The sequence below is a fragment of the Nyctibius grandis genome, chromosome 4 (genome assembly GCF_013368605.1).
Source record: "Nyctibius grandis isolate bNycGra1 chromosome 4, bNycGra1.pri, whole genome shotgun sequence".
NCBI lineage: Eukaryota > Metazoa > Chordata > Aves > Nyctibiiformes > Nyctibiidae > Nyctibius > Nyctibius grandis.
This window is the reverse complement of record NC_090661.1, coordinates 82193098-82208333: the sequence shown is the minus strand read 5'-3', so window position 1 is coordinate 82208333 and position 15236 is coordinate 82193098. Positions and strand designations below refer to the sequence as shown.

Sequence of the window (15236 nt, the reverse complement as noted above, 5' to 3'; positions counted from 1 at the left end):
AAAAAAATATTCCCAACATCAATCCGGGAGAAATAGGAAAGATATTTATTGATGTGTAACTTTTGCCTACCTTTTTCTCCAACAAATGGCAAAGACCATGTGAAAACATCCATAAAATTTGGTAGCCAGTAAGGATGAGGAGAACAATTGAACTGACGAATATTCATCACATTGTTTTCATATTTTAATACAGCAGCTAAAATAAAATCCAGACATTTTGAAAAGAATGTTTAAAACTTGTGAGTACCACAAATGCAAGGTCACAGGTTTGTTTTAGCTCTATTTTATACTATAGATAAAATAATCCCAGAGATACTCCATTCTCTTTTTCACAGTATTTACAGCACAGATTTCTGATAGAGAACTTTGGATTTTTATTGCACATGTTGCCGTTTAAGGTACCGTTATATGTCAATATAGTTCTGTACTATCCTATTATAGGTCTATAATGAACAAAGATTTTAAAATGTCCTGAAAAGGTATAATTCCAGCAACTTTAACAAAATCCTAACTCAGAACAGCAGTATATCCAGTATATCCAGATTCAGGTTTACTTGCTAGCCAGGCACCACTACTATGGAATTATCTAAAGTGGCTTAGGGATCCAGCAAAGCAAACTATGGTCCTGAGAGGATGATGCTCCCTGTAGTCTGGGGCTCAGCTGCCCTTTCATCCTCCCTTACACCTCTTAACATGACCTATTCTTCAGATGTGTCTTCCCACATTGTAAGCCTGGAATAAAACCATAGAAATCTAAAGATCAGGGAGAAGGGGAAGCACAGAGAAATAAAACAGAAAAACTGAAGCATTCTAAAGCCAAATAAGCGTTGATTGCATTTTTCCACACTTATGCTTGCATTACACTGGGAATAGCTGATGTGAAAAAGGATTCTTAAAATGCAACATCCACAGAGATGGTAAAAAAAATGTAAAAAACCAGTTGAAGCTATTTTTATTTCTCCTTTACTTTACAATTAGTGTAAGTGACAACAGCACATCTTTTCCTCTATACAGTTAATCACCCTGCATAAGTGGTATGGGTGGTTCTTTGGAGGTGGGTGGGAGAAAATATTGTATTTCATAGAAAAGAGGTCTTGGTTTCAAAGGAACACTATTTGAACATTTGGAGATCATTCATTCATCACATACTTGAAATGCCATACTTTAATGTCATACTTGAATTTCAGCAGGCTTTATTTTTAATTATGTCTGCTGTTGAACTTTGTTCTCATCTATGAAAAATATTAATTCACAGCTAAGCTCTTCTCTGTAATTCTCATTTGTAGATCTTTCTCCACACTATTAAGCATGCTTCTCCATGCAACTTTATCTTTAGCAGAGGATGGACAAAAATTAATTCCTTCTGTTTACATCTCCCTAATAACATTTCCAATGGTGATCAGTATTTAGATCAGTACTTGCTCTTTCTTGATCTCCCATGCACAGTCATTACGGCCCTGTACCATCACAATTAGACTCGCAGATGCCACCATACACAACACAGACTACCTTATGCATAGACTGCTGATCAATGCTTCCTCCCTCCCTTCCTTAGTTCACTAACTAAAGACAACCAGAGGAGTGAAAACTCACAGCACAGGAAAGCCTCGCCTGACTGGAAATCACCAGGTGATACATTTATAAGTACTAAACAGCAACAACTTATACAAAGGAAATGTTTGCCCACACTTGTGCTTCAAGGTACTCTTAGAGGAGATAGTCATTTATGTCATGTGCTCTTCTTCATAATATAACTTTTATTGGATTTTTTTTGTCCTGGCAAAAATATGTTGATATTAGATGACTTAGCTAGTAAGACATTTTTATTTCATTATTACATACAGTTATTAATAACAAGTTCTTACCTTTATTATTGTAGACATCCAGGTAATTAGGTGCTGAAAAAATTGTTATTAATGATGGGAACCCTGTAGTTTGACTTTTCCTGTACATTCTATAACTGCAAAACCAAATAGATTATTTTACATCTTACAGCAATAAGCAATTAATTTTTATTTTACACTGTGAATAATTTCTTGAAGGACACAAAGTACTTACCCTGCATCTTGTGCTTCATGTGCTCTAATGATTGACAACAAATTATTATTTTGCAAAAATTCACAAACTGCTGGATAGCTGTGAAATGAAAACAACTATGAGTAAAAGAATTTCTCTTAAAATATGCAGCAAGAGTCAGCATTAAAACATCAAACAGATCATTGCATACTCTCACCTATAAAAGTATGAGCATCCTCTGACTGTATTGTGACTGAAATGCTCCTGTGAATTTTCATTTCCAAAATCTTCTGAAGGATCTGACCACAATAAGTCACACATTGGTCCAAATGCTGGAGGCTCTTTGAATCTATCTAACTGTTTGAGAAAAGGCAACAGCACAAACACTCTTTTAATATTAAATCAGTAAATTTTACACATTTGTTAAACTACATATCCATCAATACCAAGCACTTTTAGAATAAATCCCAACCATATAAAAGAGAAGTAGTTTCTGTATATTTTTTCCTCTCTTCCTCATGAAATAAGGCAGAGGCATGCCAAAAGAACCAAACCTGTTAAGAGCAATAAGATTTATTAGTTGTAAAAAGAAAGGAGATAAATTCCAGACTGATGGACATGTGTAATACAAGGTCAAGTTACAGACAAGGAACAAAATGGTCCTTTTTCATGCACATGCCATATCTACCAATCTGGAGACACTACCAGGAATTAGCAAAGAGAAACAGTACAGAAAACAGGAATTATACAAGAAAAGCATGAATAATTAGCACTGACTAGAAGAGACTAAATACATCATTTTAAAAAAAAAGAAACCCAACCAAAAAAAAAAAAAAACCCTGAAACACCCATCTCCATAATGGATCGTTTAACAATGTAATGAAGAGGTGACTAGCTTAGCTGTCTTGGACTTCTTTCATACAGGCTTTATTTCTCAGCTATAGCCCTGGTGTAATGGGCCACAAGCATTTTGGGAGACATCTTTGTTTTCTTTTCTCTAGCTGCTTCTTTACAGATTTCCACTTGGGAACACCTGCTTTAGCAGCCTGCAACTTTCCTAGTAACCACAGTGAAAAGGGGCAGAGGGAAGGAGGACAGCACATTTGTTAACATAAAAGGAAAATACCCTGCTTAAGTAAGTAACAGTCAATCAATCTCTGATGTCCCAGAAATTAAATTAGATATCGCAGATTCAATGTAAAGTTTATTTCATCTTTATGTAGCTGGAGTTTGTTCACAAGATGATTTTATCCAAGAAATGTAGGAACAGTTCTTTGATGGACAGTGCATTTATCTCACTTTACCTCCCATACCAAAGAAGATGACTTTGATGATACTAAAGAACACTTATCTCTTCATGACAGGTTCGAAGGGAGGTTTGGTGAGCACCTGGTGAATTTGAGTCTAACGGTCCATAGGAATCCATTCAAATATGGAACCAGCAGTAGTGCCAAGCTCTCTCATGCCCTGGAAAATCAGAGCTCCCGAGGCTGCCACCTGTAACATAAGTGGAGAGGTCCAGATCTTTACAAATTCCTGCCAGATAATGGCAAGGCAGGTATTAACTGAAGTTGTTGTTGGAATTTATTCAATATTGAAAATCCAGTGGTTTAGCATTTCCCACACTGGATGATAATCCCGGTATGGAATATTTCTTCAGATTGAAGAAGTCAGTCCATCAACTTCTGCAAGTACCTGAATTTCTGTAGATTAAACCATCAAGTTTCTAAACCTCCAGCAACAAATTTGGGTCCAGAAGCTAACAGAAGCATTTACACAAGGAAGATTCAATTGTTTGCCAATTGACATTACCTGCAATACAGAAGGCTAAAAGTCTAGAAAGCATTTCTAAGAAATTTTCTTGAGTTATTCTTCAAGGATTTTCCTTATGACTTTGGCCAAATGGATAGAGACATTATAAATAAAAAGTTTTGGTTGCTGTAAGCAATGAACCTCTCTCCCAAACTACCTTCTCATAGCATTGGAACAATAATGTAGCCATTTCTTGAAGGAAGCAGGTCAGTTTGTAAAAATTAAATATACTTACATACACAAGAAATCAGTGTCTCCTTCACTAGACAGTCTACCAACTGGCATGGTTCTCAAGACATGTCAAAATTTAAGGCAATGTCACTGCCAGCTACTCAACCCGAACTACATTTATCAAATCAGAATAATCAACTCAAGGGTTTCTCTACACCAGGACAGCAAGAAAGTTAACAAAGGACATGAGTCAATTCAAAACACTTGTTACTGATTAACTATTTCTGAATATGTTGCGACTACAGCAAAACAGAATCTCAATACAAATTAGCTTAACATAGTTCTGAATATGATTAAGGTAACTCAGAAAGACAATTTTATTCAAGAATAAGAATCACTACACCTGGTGTTAAAAAGGAAATAGGTAGTATATTTTTTAATACATACGATAAGATATTTAAATCTAAATTAATTTCTAGCTATTATGCAGCCAGGGCTACCAAACTGAAGTGCATCATACCTCCACATGGATGTTCAAATTCAGGAGTAGCAAAACCTTGGAGGTAGATCAAGGTACAGCACATTAAAACTATTTTACTTTTGAGGCAAAAGACCTTCACAGAAGTTTCACATACTTGAAGATACAGACACCAGTTTTAATTAATCTGTTCTAATTTTCCTGAGAACTATCACATAGTAAAGCCCTAAAAACAATGTGAAGGCCAGTGAAGAATGGCAGTCATCTTATATAAAGAAAAAAGAAATTTCAGCAGACCACAGGAAGGAAGCAAGGTATTATAAAGACAGATTCCCAGTGGCACCCCCATATATTTCAAGGCACTTTGCTGATCAAGCCTTAGTATTACCAAGAACTAAACAAAAGAATGACCATCTGTTGTAAATGAGGAACAAAATTCTCTGTCTGTCTTCTTTAAATCAAGAGTCCCCATAATCCTATCTGGACACTTCCCTCCTTATAAATCACTAGTCTTAAAATCACATTCCTGGAATTCAGTTTCAGCAGAAGCCTTGGCAGTGTAAATGAAATCAATTAAACAACACCTCTAAGTTGATGGACATGTGTCTGAAAGAGACACTCTTTACCAACACAATCAGAACATTTGTGTAAACAAAGTTCAAGAATAAAAATCACAATACTGCAAGTTTCACAAACTTCCATTTTCCCAGAAATAAGAAGCACTCGGAGCAATCTTTCTGGTTAGGCTTTATTGTCATAGCTACTATGACAGCTGTCCTCTACTGGAAATAAATTTATGCCAGCAAAAATAATCATGTAATTTGTGTAGTTTAACCACCTTCCTGAATGTCAATAATACTGACAAAAGACTTCGTCCAGAAGTGGCATCTGCACAGAATTTTTCTGTTTTTCTTAGGTGATTCCTACACTGTTTATAGAGCTGTGATTTCCCTTCTTATGCCAGATGATTATTCCTACACGTTTGCAGAGAAAATCTCTCCTTAATAAGAACTTAGCTAATAAACCAGAAGGCTTGTAATATTATACAATTGTCTCGACTGTTTACAGAAGTCATTTCACACACCACAGTTGTACCACAAGTATATGATATTTTCCTATATATAAAAAGAGCATTTCACATCACCCATTTAATTTAAATACATTTACAATATCAGTGCATGCCAAGCTCTAATGCAGCTATTGAAGCTGCTGCCAGCCCATGAATAGTGCCTTTTCCAAGTTACCAGATGATTCTTAAAAAAACAAAAAAGGCCCAAAGAACAGTTCTAATAACACTGCCTTACATTTATAAACATGGCTTTCATCAGAAGCAATATACGATGCAGATTTTCATATATACATACGTAAACATACAAGCTTATATTTCATCCTAATGTAGCCTAGAGCGTTATAGCAGCACATATGAAAGTACAGGCCAAGACGACAGAATTACCTTTTAATGAAATTTACTTAACACTTTGAAACCTGATTAGCTGCAAGACTGAGATGAAAAGAAAAATGAATCACAATCCTATTATGACAGTGGCTTTCCAAAGTGTTTTTCCAGACTGTTTCCTTTACACTATTTTCCAAAAAAGCTTTGACCATGTTTTTTTTTCATCTGTAATGTGAGAAGCGTTAAGGCCTTCTCAGAATGGTACCGTTTACTTGCTTTGCTTTCTTACTTCTCTTTCTCTGCACAATGCATATACATTTCTGTACACGTCAGTATTTGCTCCGAAAATGCAATGTGCCTTGGTACATTTTCCCACTTACACCACAGAGCTTGTAAATTTGCTTCCTCTCTGTTTCTACCATTTTATTCTCCTCTCACACCATTCTGCTTGACAGTATAGTAAGTGAAATAAGCTGACACTCCAGCCTCTGAAATTGTCCAATCAGTACAAAAAAATCTGGTGAATTCAGTACATGACAACATGCTAAGAAAATGAGAAATACAATAAATGAAGATAAAAGACAAAATGAGACATCAATATTTACATACTATAAAACTAAATTAGGAACATAGAATTTCTTTCTCTCTGATATTTAGATCTTTTTTGAAATAGGCCAACGCATACCTTCCATATGTGGAAAACCAACTTTTTTCTTCCATCCACACCTATAATCCCAAAGCTTTCTTAGAACCACCTGTTTATATTTTAAGCTGAAAACAACTACACTTTAGCTGTTACTCATCATAACAGGAATAGTTTTGATTTCCAAATGCAACAGTCAAGATGTCAGCTAAGTTAACTAAAATAAGTCAAAAAGGAGTATGCAAAAAGGAAAGCAGCTGAGTTTGAAAATTCCTATCCGATACAATCTTCACCTGCACATCATGCAAGTTGAAACCAAGTTATCAGAAACAGATACCTCACGTCACCACAATCTTCTCCCCTTTAAATTGCACCACTACTTTTTGTTTCCATTGGATAATTTTTAAAACTTTTTTTCATTCTTCTTACCAATATACTCAGCACATTCACCACAGTGAGAAGCACTCCACAGGTGTTACTCAAATGCCTACCAAGTTTGCCATTTTAAATAGCAATCTGAATTTCTATTAAATACTGCAATTTCACTCTTTCATAACCCAAATCTACAGGATCAAGAGAATAAAAAAACCCCAGTTTTCAAAGAAATATAAGAATAACTGAAATACGATGTTTGATACACCAAAGAATTTTAAGACTACAATTAACTTCTAAAAGTTTTTTCCTGAAAGCCATGAGAACGCTAGCTCTTATCTGGAAAGAAATACAAAGCATTATTTCGATTGGCTACGAAGCTCTTTCCATGTACTACCTGCTCAGGAAACTATGTAGAATTTTTGAGGGGGTTTTTTGTGTGTTTTGTAACAGTCCCAGCCGTCCCAATGAGATCTACTAATGGAAAATGCACTACATAACCCAAGTGTGTTTAATTATGATAATGCTTAGCCTACATTTCAGTTCCTGATTTACACTTCCAAAAGAGACAAGAACAGAAAACAATATACTGACAATTTCACAAACATGATTTTCTGTAGTATCATATAAATATCTGTATTTCCACTTATTTTCAAATACCCAAAATACTCACTCTCCTAATGTCATCTAGTGTATTAATTTCTGGTGAAAGGCCACCATGAACACAAAGAAACTGTTGATTTAAGAGAGCAGCAAGAGGGAGACAATCAAAAGCTTCCATATTTTCAAATACCCAAAATACTCACTCTCCTAATGTCATCTAGTGTATTAATTTCTGGTGAAAGTCCACCATGAACACAAAGAAACTGTTGATTTAAGAGAGCAGCAAGAGGGAGACAATCAAAAGCTTCCATACAAGCATCGTAAACTCTTTCTGAGTACTTTATTTTACCTGCAGGAAAGAAAATATAAAACATTAAGAAATTCGTATTACATGGAAGAAGTAATCTAGTGGATCATAATTATAAGAACAAATCTTAAAGTGAATGCTTAAAAAAACCCAAAGCAATGAATATTTTTGGGTTTAAATGAGCATTTCTAAACACCACAACAGCAAGCACATTTCTAAGACATATTCTCTTCGAGCACTATAAACTTTTTTCATTTCTTCTTCTGTTATCTCAAGTGTGGAGATACTATTTTTGATTTTTAAAAAATCACAAATTATTTTGCGTTATACAGTTATACAGCATACTTCAGTGTAAAATACTACTGAGAAGTTTGTGATTTTTCATTTACAGTGAAAAGCTAAGAACTGCCTATAGATTACACCACTTTTACCTACATCAAAGAGGGTTCTACCAGGGCAAACAATCCATTTATCACTGGATCAATACTTACACAAGCCTTCAAATGGAGGAACAGCTTCCATCACCAAAAGAGTTATCTTACTAGTGCAGCTGAAATCAATTCCCCAAATGGAAAAATTGCTCAGCAGTAGGGTTTTCTTGCTAGCTTCAACAACGCTGCTCAGCAAGTTACTTTGCACTCCCGATTACAGCCGAGATAGCAAAATAACTTTCCTCTCTCCAGGACTTTAAAATCAGGATTGATATATCAAAATTTACTCCATAATGTTATCTTTAGAGACAGCAGTCCTCTACGTAACTTGCAGTCCAATGCCACACTTAACTGCATGCAATTCTATGGAAGTCAATGGGGCCTCCAAACATTTGCAAGACCTTAATTAAACTAACAGGCAAATATCTCTCAAGCAAAATGACAGACCGTAGAACAGCAGGTTGGAAGTAAGCTAATTTTACATTTTTAGACAGTACTTACATTCTTGCTTAAAGGTAAAATACTCTGTTAGGTGTCTGCATTCATGATTGCCCCTCAAAAGAAATAACGTGCTTGGGTAGAGAATTTTCAGGACCCATAAGTACAGCACACACTGTTGAAACACAAAGATATCCAGTAAAATACACTAGTTTATAAGAACTTTAACAATTATTAGAGAAATATTGAATAAGAATGTTAACAGCTTCAAAAGCAAGTACAGCTTAATGTGCCATTTTAAAATACAGCATGACTTCCCCGAGTCCAGTTCTAGATATGAGTTATGCAAATTGCTCATTACTTTTCTTAAGAACAGACACACAGAATGCTTAAAAAATATTTATATTTACTGGACACTCAATAATAGAATAAACTCAGCAGAATTATACTGCAGAACACTTTCATCTAGACAAATTATGTGTTTGTGTCTCAAATGTGATTTTGTAATATGATTCTGAACACTGGCATAAGAAGGAAAGTAGACATTTATTAATAGATACTGAAGAAAAAAACCCCACAAAACTATTTACATTAAAGTCAACTACATCATTTGGATACCGTTTCTAAACTAAGAATGGACAGAGTAAACCTTTTTTTCCCCCTAAAACCGGGAAAGCTGGTTGTTTATTCAGTGTTCAAGAAGCAAATTCAAAGAATTATACTGAGTTTCCATATATGATTATTATTGCAACATCAGCTGCAAACAGAGTTGAGGACAGAGCTACAGAACATGCACAATTTTTTCAGTTTAGAGTCTGTTACCACCCAGCAGTCTTGAATGCCCAAAATGTATTTCTTAAATTTCAAATCTGATTCTTGTATTTTTAACTTGTATTTTTTAACAGAAATCCCAAAACCCCAGAAGTTTTGGACTACATTGAAGTCACCTGCAAGTTGTTATAATTGTTCTTAATCAATACCAGTACCCTGAAGCTATCATTCTTCAAAATTATTTTGCATAGAATGGTAAGTACATGAAGAAGAAAAAAAGGAACGCTTTAAAAAACACAGCAAACATGGAGAAACACATCAGAGACTTCTATTGTGAAGTTCAGCTAAACTAATTCCTGAGTTTTTCTTCTTAGTAAAAATATGCAAAATAGTATTTTTTCTAATGATACCACTTGCTTCCCGATGTTTCTATAACTCTAAAATATCCTGATATATTGCAAAGTCCCCAGACTCTTTAAAACTGTTTCCCAGCAGAGAGCATAACCAGTTTCTTACAAAACAACTGCTTATCATCAAATGAATACATGAATTAATGTGGCAAATTCTACAATTGTGAACTGTTTTAGTTAAGTCAGTTTGTATGAAAAATTTATAAAAGCTGGCAACCTTGAAAACACTTAATAGAAAAGTGGCAAAATAGTGCCCTTCCTTCCAGTGAATGGTTACTACATTTGATTAAATTGCTGAGATTTGCACATTCTTACCTATTAAGTCCAAAATTAATTTTTTTTTTTCTTTTCCTGTACTGGCATTTTTATTTTTTATTATCGAATATAGACAGACTAATGTCAAGAGTTCTCTATGTCCTGTTACTTCCAGTACAAAAAAAGAAGAATTCGCACACGCTTATGTGAAGGACTCCATCTTGATCCCAGCAGTTTGTTATATACAATCACGGTAGCATGTAATTATCTTTCCTATTAGAAATTATGACATTTTAAAATTGGAAGTGGGTTATGAGTAAAGTATCAATGCAATTAAAGATGCTTCAGGACAGACTGATTAAGAATTTATTAGTGAAAAATCAAATTTCACTGTTTGCACATTTTTAGAAAACTTTTCTGTGAAAAGTCAAACATTCTACCAAAAGTATATGATATTGTCAATCACTAAAAAAGATTTTAAAGTAACCATATATGAAAATACTTGGATATCAACTTAAACATCCTAAATGTTAATTAAGGCAAAAATTTATGTAGGAAAAAATTTTTTAAGGTTAAAATGGAAAAAAAATGGTTGATTTTCATGTACTATTTTTTTCTTTCTCCACTGGACCACAAAGCATAGCCCCACACTTGCAGCAATTCAACTTCATTCAGATAATCTGTCATGTACTTCACTGATGTTCCACCAGCCACTCAGCATAGAAGAGAGCAGATTATCTCAATGAAGAAAGACAAGCCTTTTAAGAGTCCTGGAGTGGTTTTCAAGAGTATATTTAGCATATCTTTACATATTCTGCAAGTATATTTAGCATTCCAAATATTATATTAAGAATTAAATTAAAATAATATGAGGAAAAAAAATTGAGCCTGTTCTTATTACTATATTCAAGAACATCCATTGTTCAGAAGTTTTTTGTAAGTGTAATGGTTGAAAAGCTTTCATAGCATGTTTTGATATATTAACACATAGTGTTGCTATGTAAATGTTCTTTTCAAGGACAATTACATTATTTATACTCATCAAGAACAGGCCAAGAAGATTGAATTAATAAACAGGGAATGTCTGTTGAAATTTTTCCTTATAAATGACTTTGAGGCAATCGCTCTTGCTCCATCTCCTGTTTGTCTACCATCCCTAACAAACCCAAAAGGCATTGTGCATGCCCTTCACAGTATATACCCACACATGTTATTAGAACAGCATAATTTTAATACAGAAATGAAGTCTCATACACCATGACTTGCAAAATACTATTTCAAATGATATGCCACTCTATTAGATTTGGTATCTATGAAGAGATCCTAAACTGAGGCACTTTCCAAGCTGGTTCCAGAAGAATGATTAACTTAAAAATCCTAGCTCTCAAACCAATTGATATGAATAAGTGAATATCTCTAGAATGTAGCATACTTAATAAACATGCTGAAAATGAAAAAATTATTTGAATTAAAAATACCTGAAAAATTAATGGTAGAAACACAGCTCATCCTTAGGGAATATCTATAATCACCCTCAGAATTTTAGTAAAGAAAAATATTAATAATTATTTTAAAACATTTGATTACATAAGTAAAATGAATTTACTTTATACAGATAAACAGCTATAATAAATTAAAAGACCTTGCAGTCATGACTCACCTGTTCTCCAAAAACATACAAACACACCTTCCTGCATATTACCAGAGAAGCAGGGTTATGTATAATAATGCTATAGAATTCAACTTTTTAAAAACTAACTAAAGAAAGAGGAGGAAAAATGAGTAAGTCTGGTGATTTCAATAGGACAGTTCAAACGGCTGGTCAATATCCTCCTGTAAACAGGCCTTTGTCATAGGAGAAAGCACAGCAAGGAAGAACACATTCACATGTTACAGCAGACCTAAAATTGCATTTGAAAACCTCTGTGAAAGTGTGCTTATAGAAAAATTTAGGACAAAACAGATTAATATATTCAGTTACCTCTATACTAAAATAACCTCTGTCTACATAGTCACCGAGGAAGAGGTATCTTGTGTTAGCAGGTGATCCTCCCACTTCAAACAGCTTCATTAGATCAAAGAACTGGCCATGAATATCACCACACACTGCAAGCAAAAATTTTGTTCAAATTAATTTAAAAAAAAATCTAACAGAAAAGTTACTAAGTCATAATTACGTAAACAGCCACGAAGTACTTCTAATTAAGAGGAAAGGCAGGTATAAAGCAGGAATAACAAATTTTTGAAGCTTCCTCCTTTGCTTTTCATTAAGATCTGGTCCTCACTACCTGTGACAACGCTGATGACAGCCCTATTTGAGCCTAGCAGATTGTGGAATATTTTTCAAACAGAGTTAATACACTGAGCTTTGAGGTCTTGAAAGCTGTCAGCAGCTCTTTACTGTCCTCCCCAACCCCTTAGATATCTTTGCAAATTCCCCTTGGTATGCATATTTGAAAAAGCCTGCTGCTTTGCAACAACTTGCTGTGTCCATGTGCGACTGAAAAAAGCAGGGAGTGTGCTTTTGTTTCTGAGTCAGGCTAACATACCTTTTGATATCATCATATTTTCTCTTTGCTCAGCTACTTTTCTCCTTCAAATAACCATGTTCACTATTTAAACAGTGGATTTTCCTTGTGTTTTTAGAATATGAGACAGGACAACACCAGCAATCTAAGGCACAAGTGCCAAAGATAGCAGATGGGAAGACTTCGGAGAGCATACAGCAAAGCCAGGTCATCTCACAATTTAAAAAAAAAAAAAAGAAGTATGGCAGAGACAACTGCTCCTAACTCCTCATTTCCACAGGAGTTCCCAGCTCAATGGGAGTCAGGAGCTGCCTTCTCACTTCTGCATGACATATTGCTCATAACAATTAATACAAATTTGAGAGACTATGCCTTCCATTGATGCAAAATGTAACTGATCAACTGACAGCATCTTCCTGCTTCTCAGAGTTTATCAGTAAATTTTTTTGAGGAAAAAAAGTTGTTCTAATTTTGGAATGAAATATTGGATATGGCACACCACACTTTAAAAGGCTGTTATTCCCTTGGAGCACACCACTGGTCATGACCTACAAAATATTAGACTAAATGGAATGTGTCCTCTTTTATGTCACTTTTCTTAAGATTCCAACTCAAACACTGCGAGAACTTTCCTTCTTTTTCAGCTGCCAATGTACCAGTAGCTCTGGGTAACTACCTGAATAAATGGAAATACAAAAATTCTAAACATGTGGACAACACTGTAGTTTTGATCTTTACCTGGAGCTTCAAAAGACTGAGTTTAGACACTCACTTAGTGGTTTCCACCATTTCAATCATTCATTTTTTAAAAAAAATATCAATAATAATGATGTACTGTTTAAATGTTTTAATTTACCCGATACTAACAAATTAAAGCAAGCTGATGCCCTAAAAGGAGGTTTTCAGACACTAATTTTATATAGGTCCATTAGAAGAAAACACATTCAAATGAAAGAAAATCTTATTTGAACACAAAAAAAACAAATTTACTTTAATTATCATAAATAACAGCCATGCAACATAAACTATTTTCTATGAGTCTGGATTGTTTATAAATAAAAGTACTAAAGGACACCAATTCCACCTTTCACCAGGTCAAACAGAAATAGAACTAGTCAAACCATGAAAATACTCCAAAAAACCCTAAAAATCAGTTTTGTATCACAGTGGATCTGGTCCTAGTGCATTAAAGATGCTAAAACAATCTTTCAACACTTCAACACAAGAACATGGTTTTATATGCAATCGTCAGTCTCACCTACAGATGAACTATAAAGGTGTATTTTTCACTCAGAATTCCAGTTCACAGTTTTTGCTTCAAACCACAGCATTAAGCTTCTCTTCACATATTTAGATTTCAGGATAATTCTGAGTTAATTTTTCAGTTCCAGAGAGATGTCTTTATTCCCACTTACAACATTGCAGGAATTAGAAATCCATAATCCAGCAGCATTTAACTACTTTCTATTTTGTCATTTTAATACCAATCGTACTATTGTTTTCCAATAGGTTTAATGCCTTCATTTTGCAAAATAATGTGCAGCCTATTTTTTTCAGACCATTTGAGTACTGTTAAGCAAATGCAGTTGTGAGGGTTAATTCAATAAAATAATACAGAAATTTTATTTTAGCAATTTTTAAGACAAACTCTACTACTGAAAAAATCCATTTTTTTTTCAAATTTAATTATCAATGAAATTATCTAGAAATATTACCTGTAATTGGAGCTTCAACTTCTATCATAGTTTTTTCCCTCCGTAATATTGCAGCACCCTCATTGATGATTCTAAGTGCAATTTCTTCATCCACTCGACCTTCTTTTATCAAGTGGTTCTTCAAAATGTCAACCCTTGGCCTTCCATCTGTGTCAAACACTTCTTCAGATGTTAAGCGATGCGTTGGTGGAAAAGGGACAGCTAAAATTTAGAAAGAAGGAACAGCAGTCGCAACAATGCTATTTTAAAAATATACTCCATCTAGGATTTGATCTATCAAATAGCTGCTATCCAAAGTAGCAAATTTGTCTTTCAATCAACCAACTTGATGACAACATTAAAAGCTGTGTGGAATAGTGCTATCTGCGTATGTATTTAAAAACATTAACATAATAATCTGCAAGTTCGTAGAAACTATAAAACAGATATTTAGAAGGCATAATAATATGTCCAACATTTGGAAGAGTCAAAACTGCCTTTGCAAAGGGACATCATCTCTCTCCAATATACTGCCATTCTCTGAAGGACTCAACAGGTATTGACAATGCAGGAGATCCATTTAATATCCACTCAAGACTTGCAAAAGGCATTTTAAAATAAGCCCATCATGAAAGCCTCAAAATAAAAACAAAACAAGGAAACCCAACCAAACAAAAAAACCCACCAAAACAAATCTAAAGCTAGCAAGAAAAGGACACAATACTGTTTAAAGGACTAGAAATAAAAGGAGGTAATGGCCAGCACCTGGAAAGGAGGAAGGTCACTGGAGGCCTGCTAGAATATGTGCTATTTAATAAATTCATAAATTATACTGAAAAGAAGGTAACTCATGGAGTGATGCAGCCTTCAGGTGACAGTAAGTATTCCAGACAATGAGGAATAGGGCAGGC

At 34.5% G+C, this 15236-nt stretch overlaps 1 protein-coding gene across 5 annotated transcripts in view; it reads right to left on the bottom strand.

The window, feature by feature from the left end:
- PPP3CB (protein phosphatase 3 catalytic subunit beta) overlaps positions 1-15236 on the bottom strand; it is a 50069-nt gene that overhangs the window by 22615 nt on the left and 12218 nt on the right. For all 5 annotated transcript variants that reach the window (XR_011048113.1, XM_068399941.1, XM_068399943.1 and 2 more), the window contains exons 2-9: positions 14347-14547; positions 12085-12209; positions 8731-8842; positions 7695-7840; positions 2234-2373; positions 2059-2136; positions 1866-1960; positions 71-196 (exon numbers count right to left, since the gene is read on the bottom strand). Coding sequence is in view for 4 of the 5 variants with exons in the window: in XM_068399941.1 (XP_068256042.1) it covers positions 71-196; positions 1866-1960; positions 2059-2136; positions 2234-2373; positions 7695-7840; positions 8731-8842; positions 12085-12209; positions 14347-14547 (1023 nt within the window). In the remaining variant the exon portion in view is untranslated. The remainder of the gene's footprint in view (positions 1-70; positions 197-1865; positions 1961-2058; positions 2137-2233; positions 2374-7694; positions 7841-8730; positions 8843-12084; positions 12210-14346; positions 14548-15236) is intronic.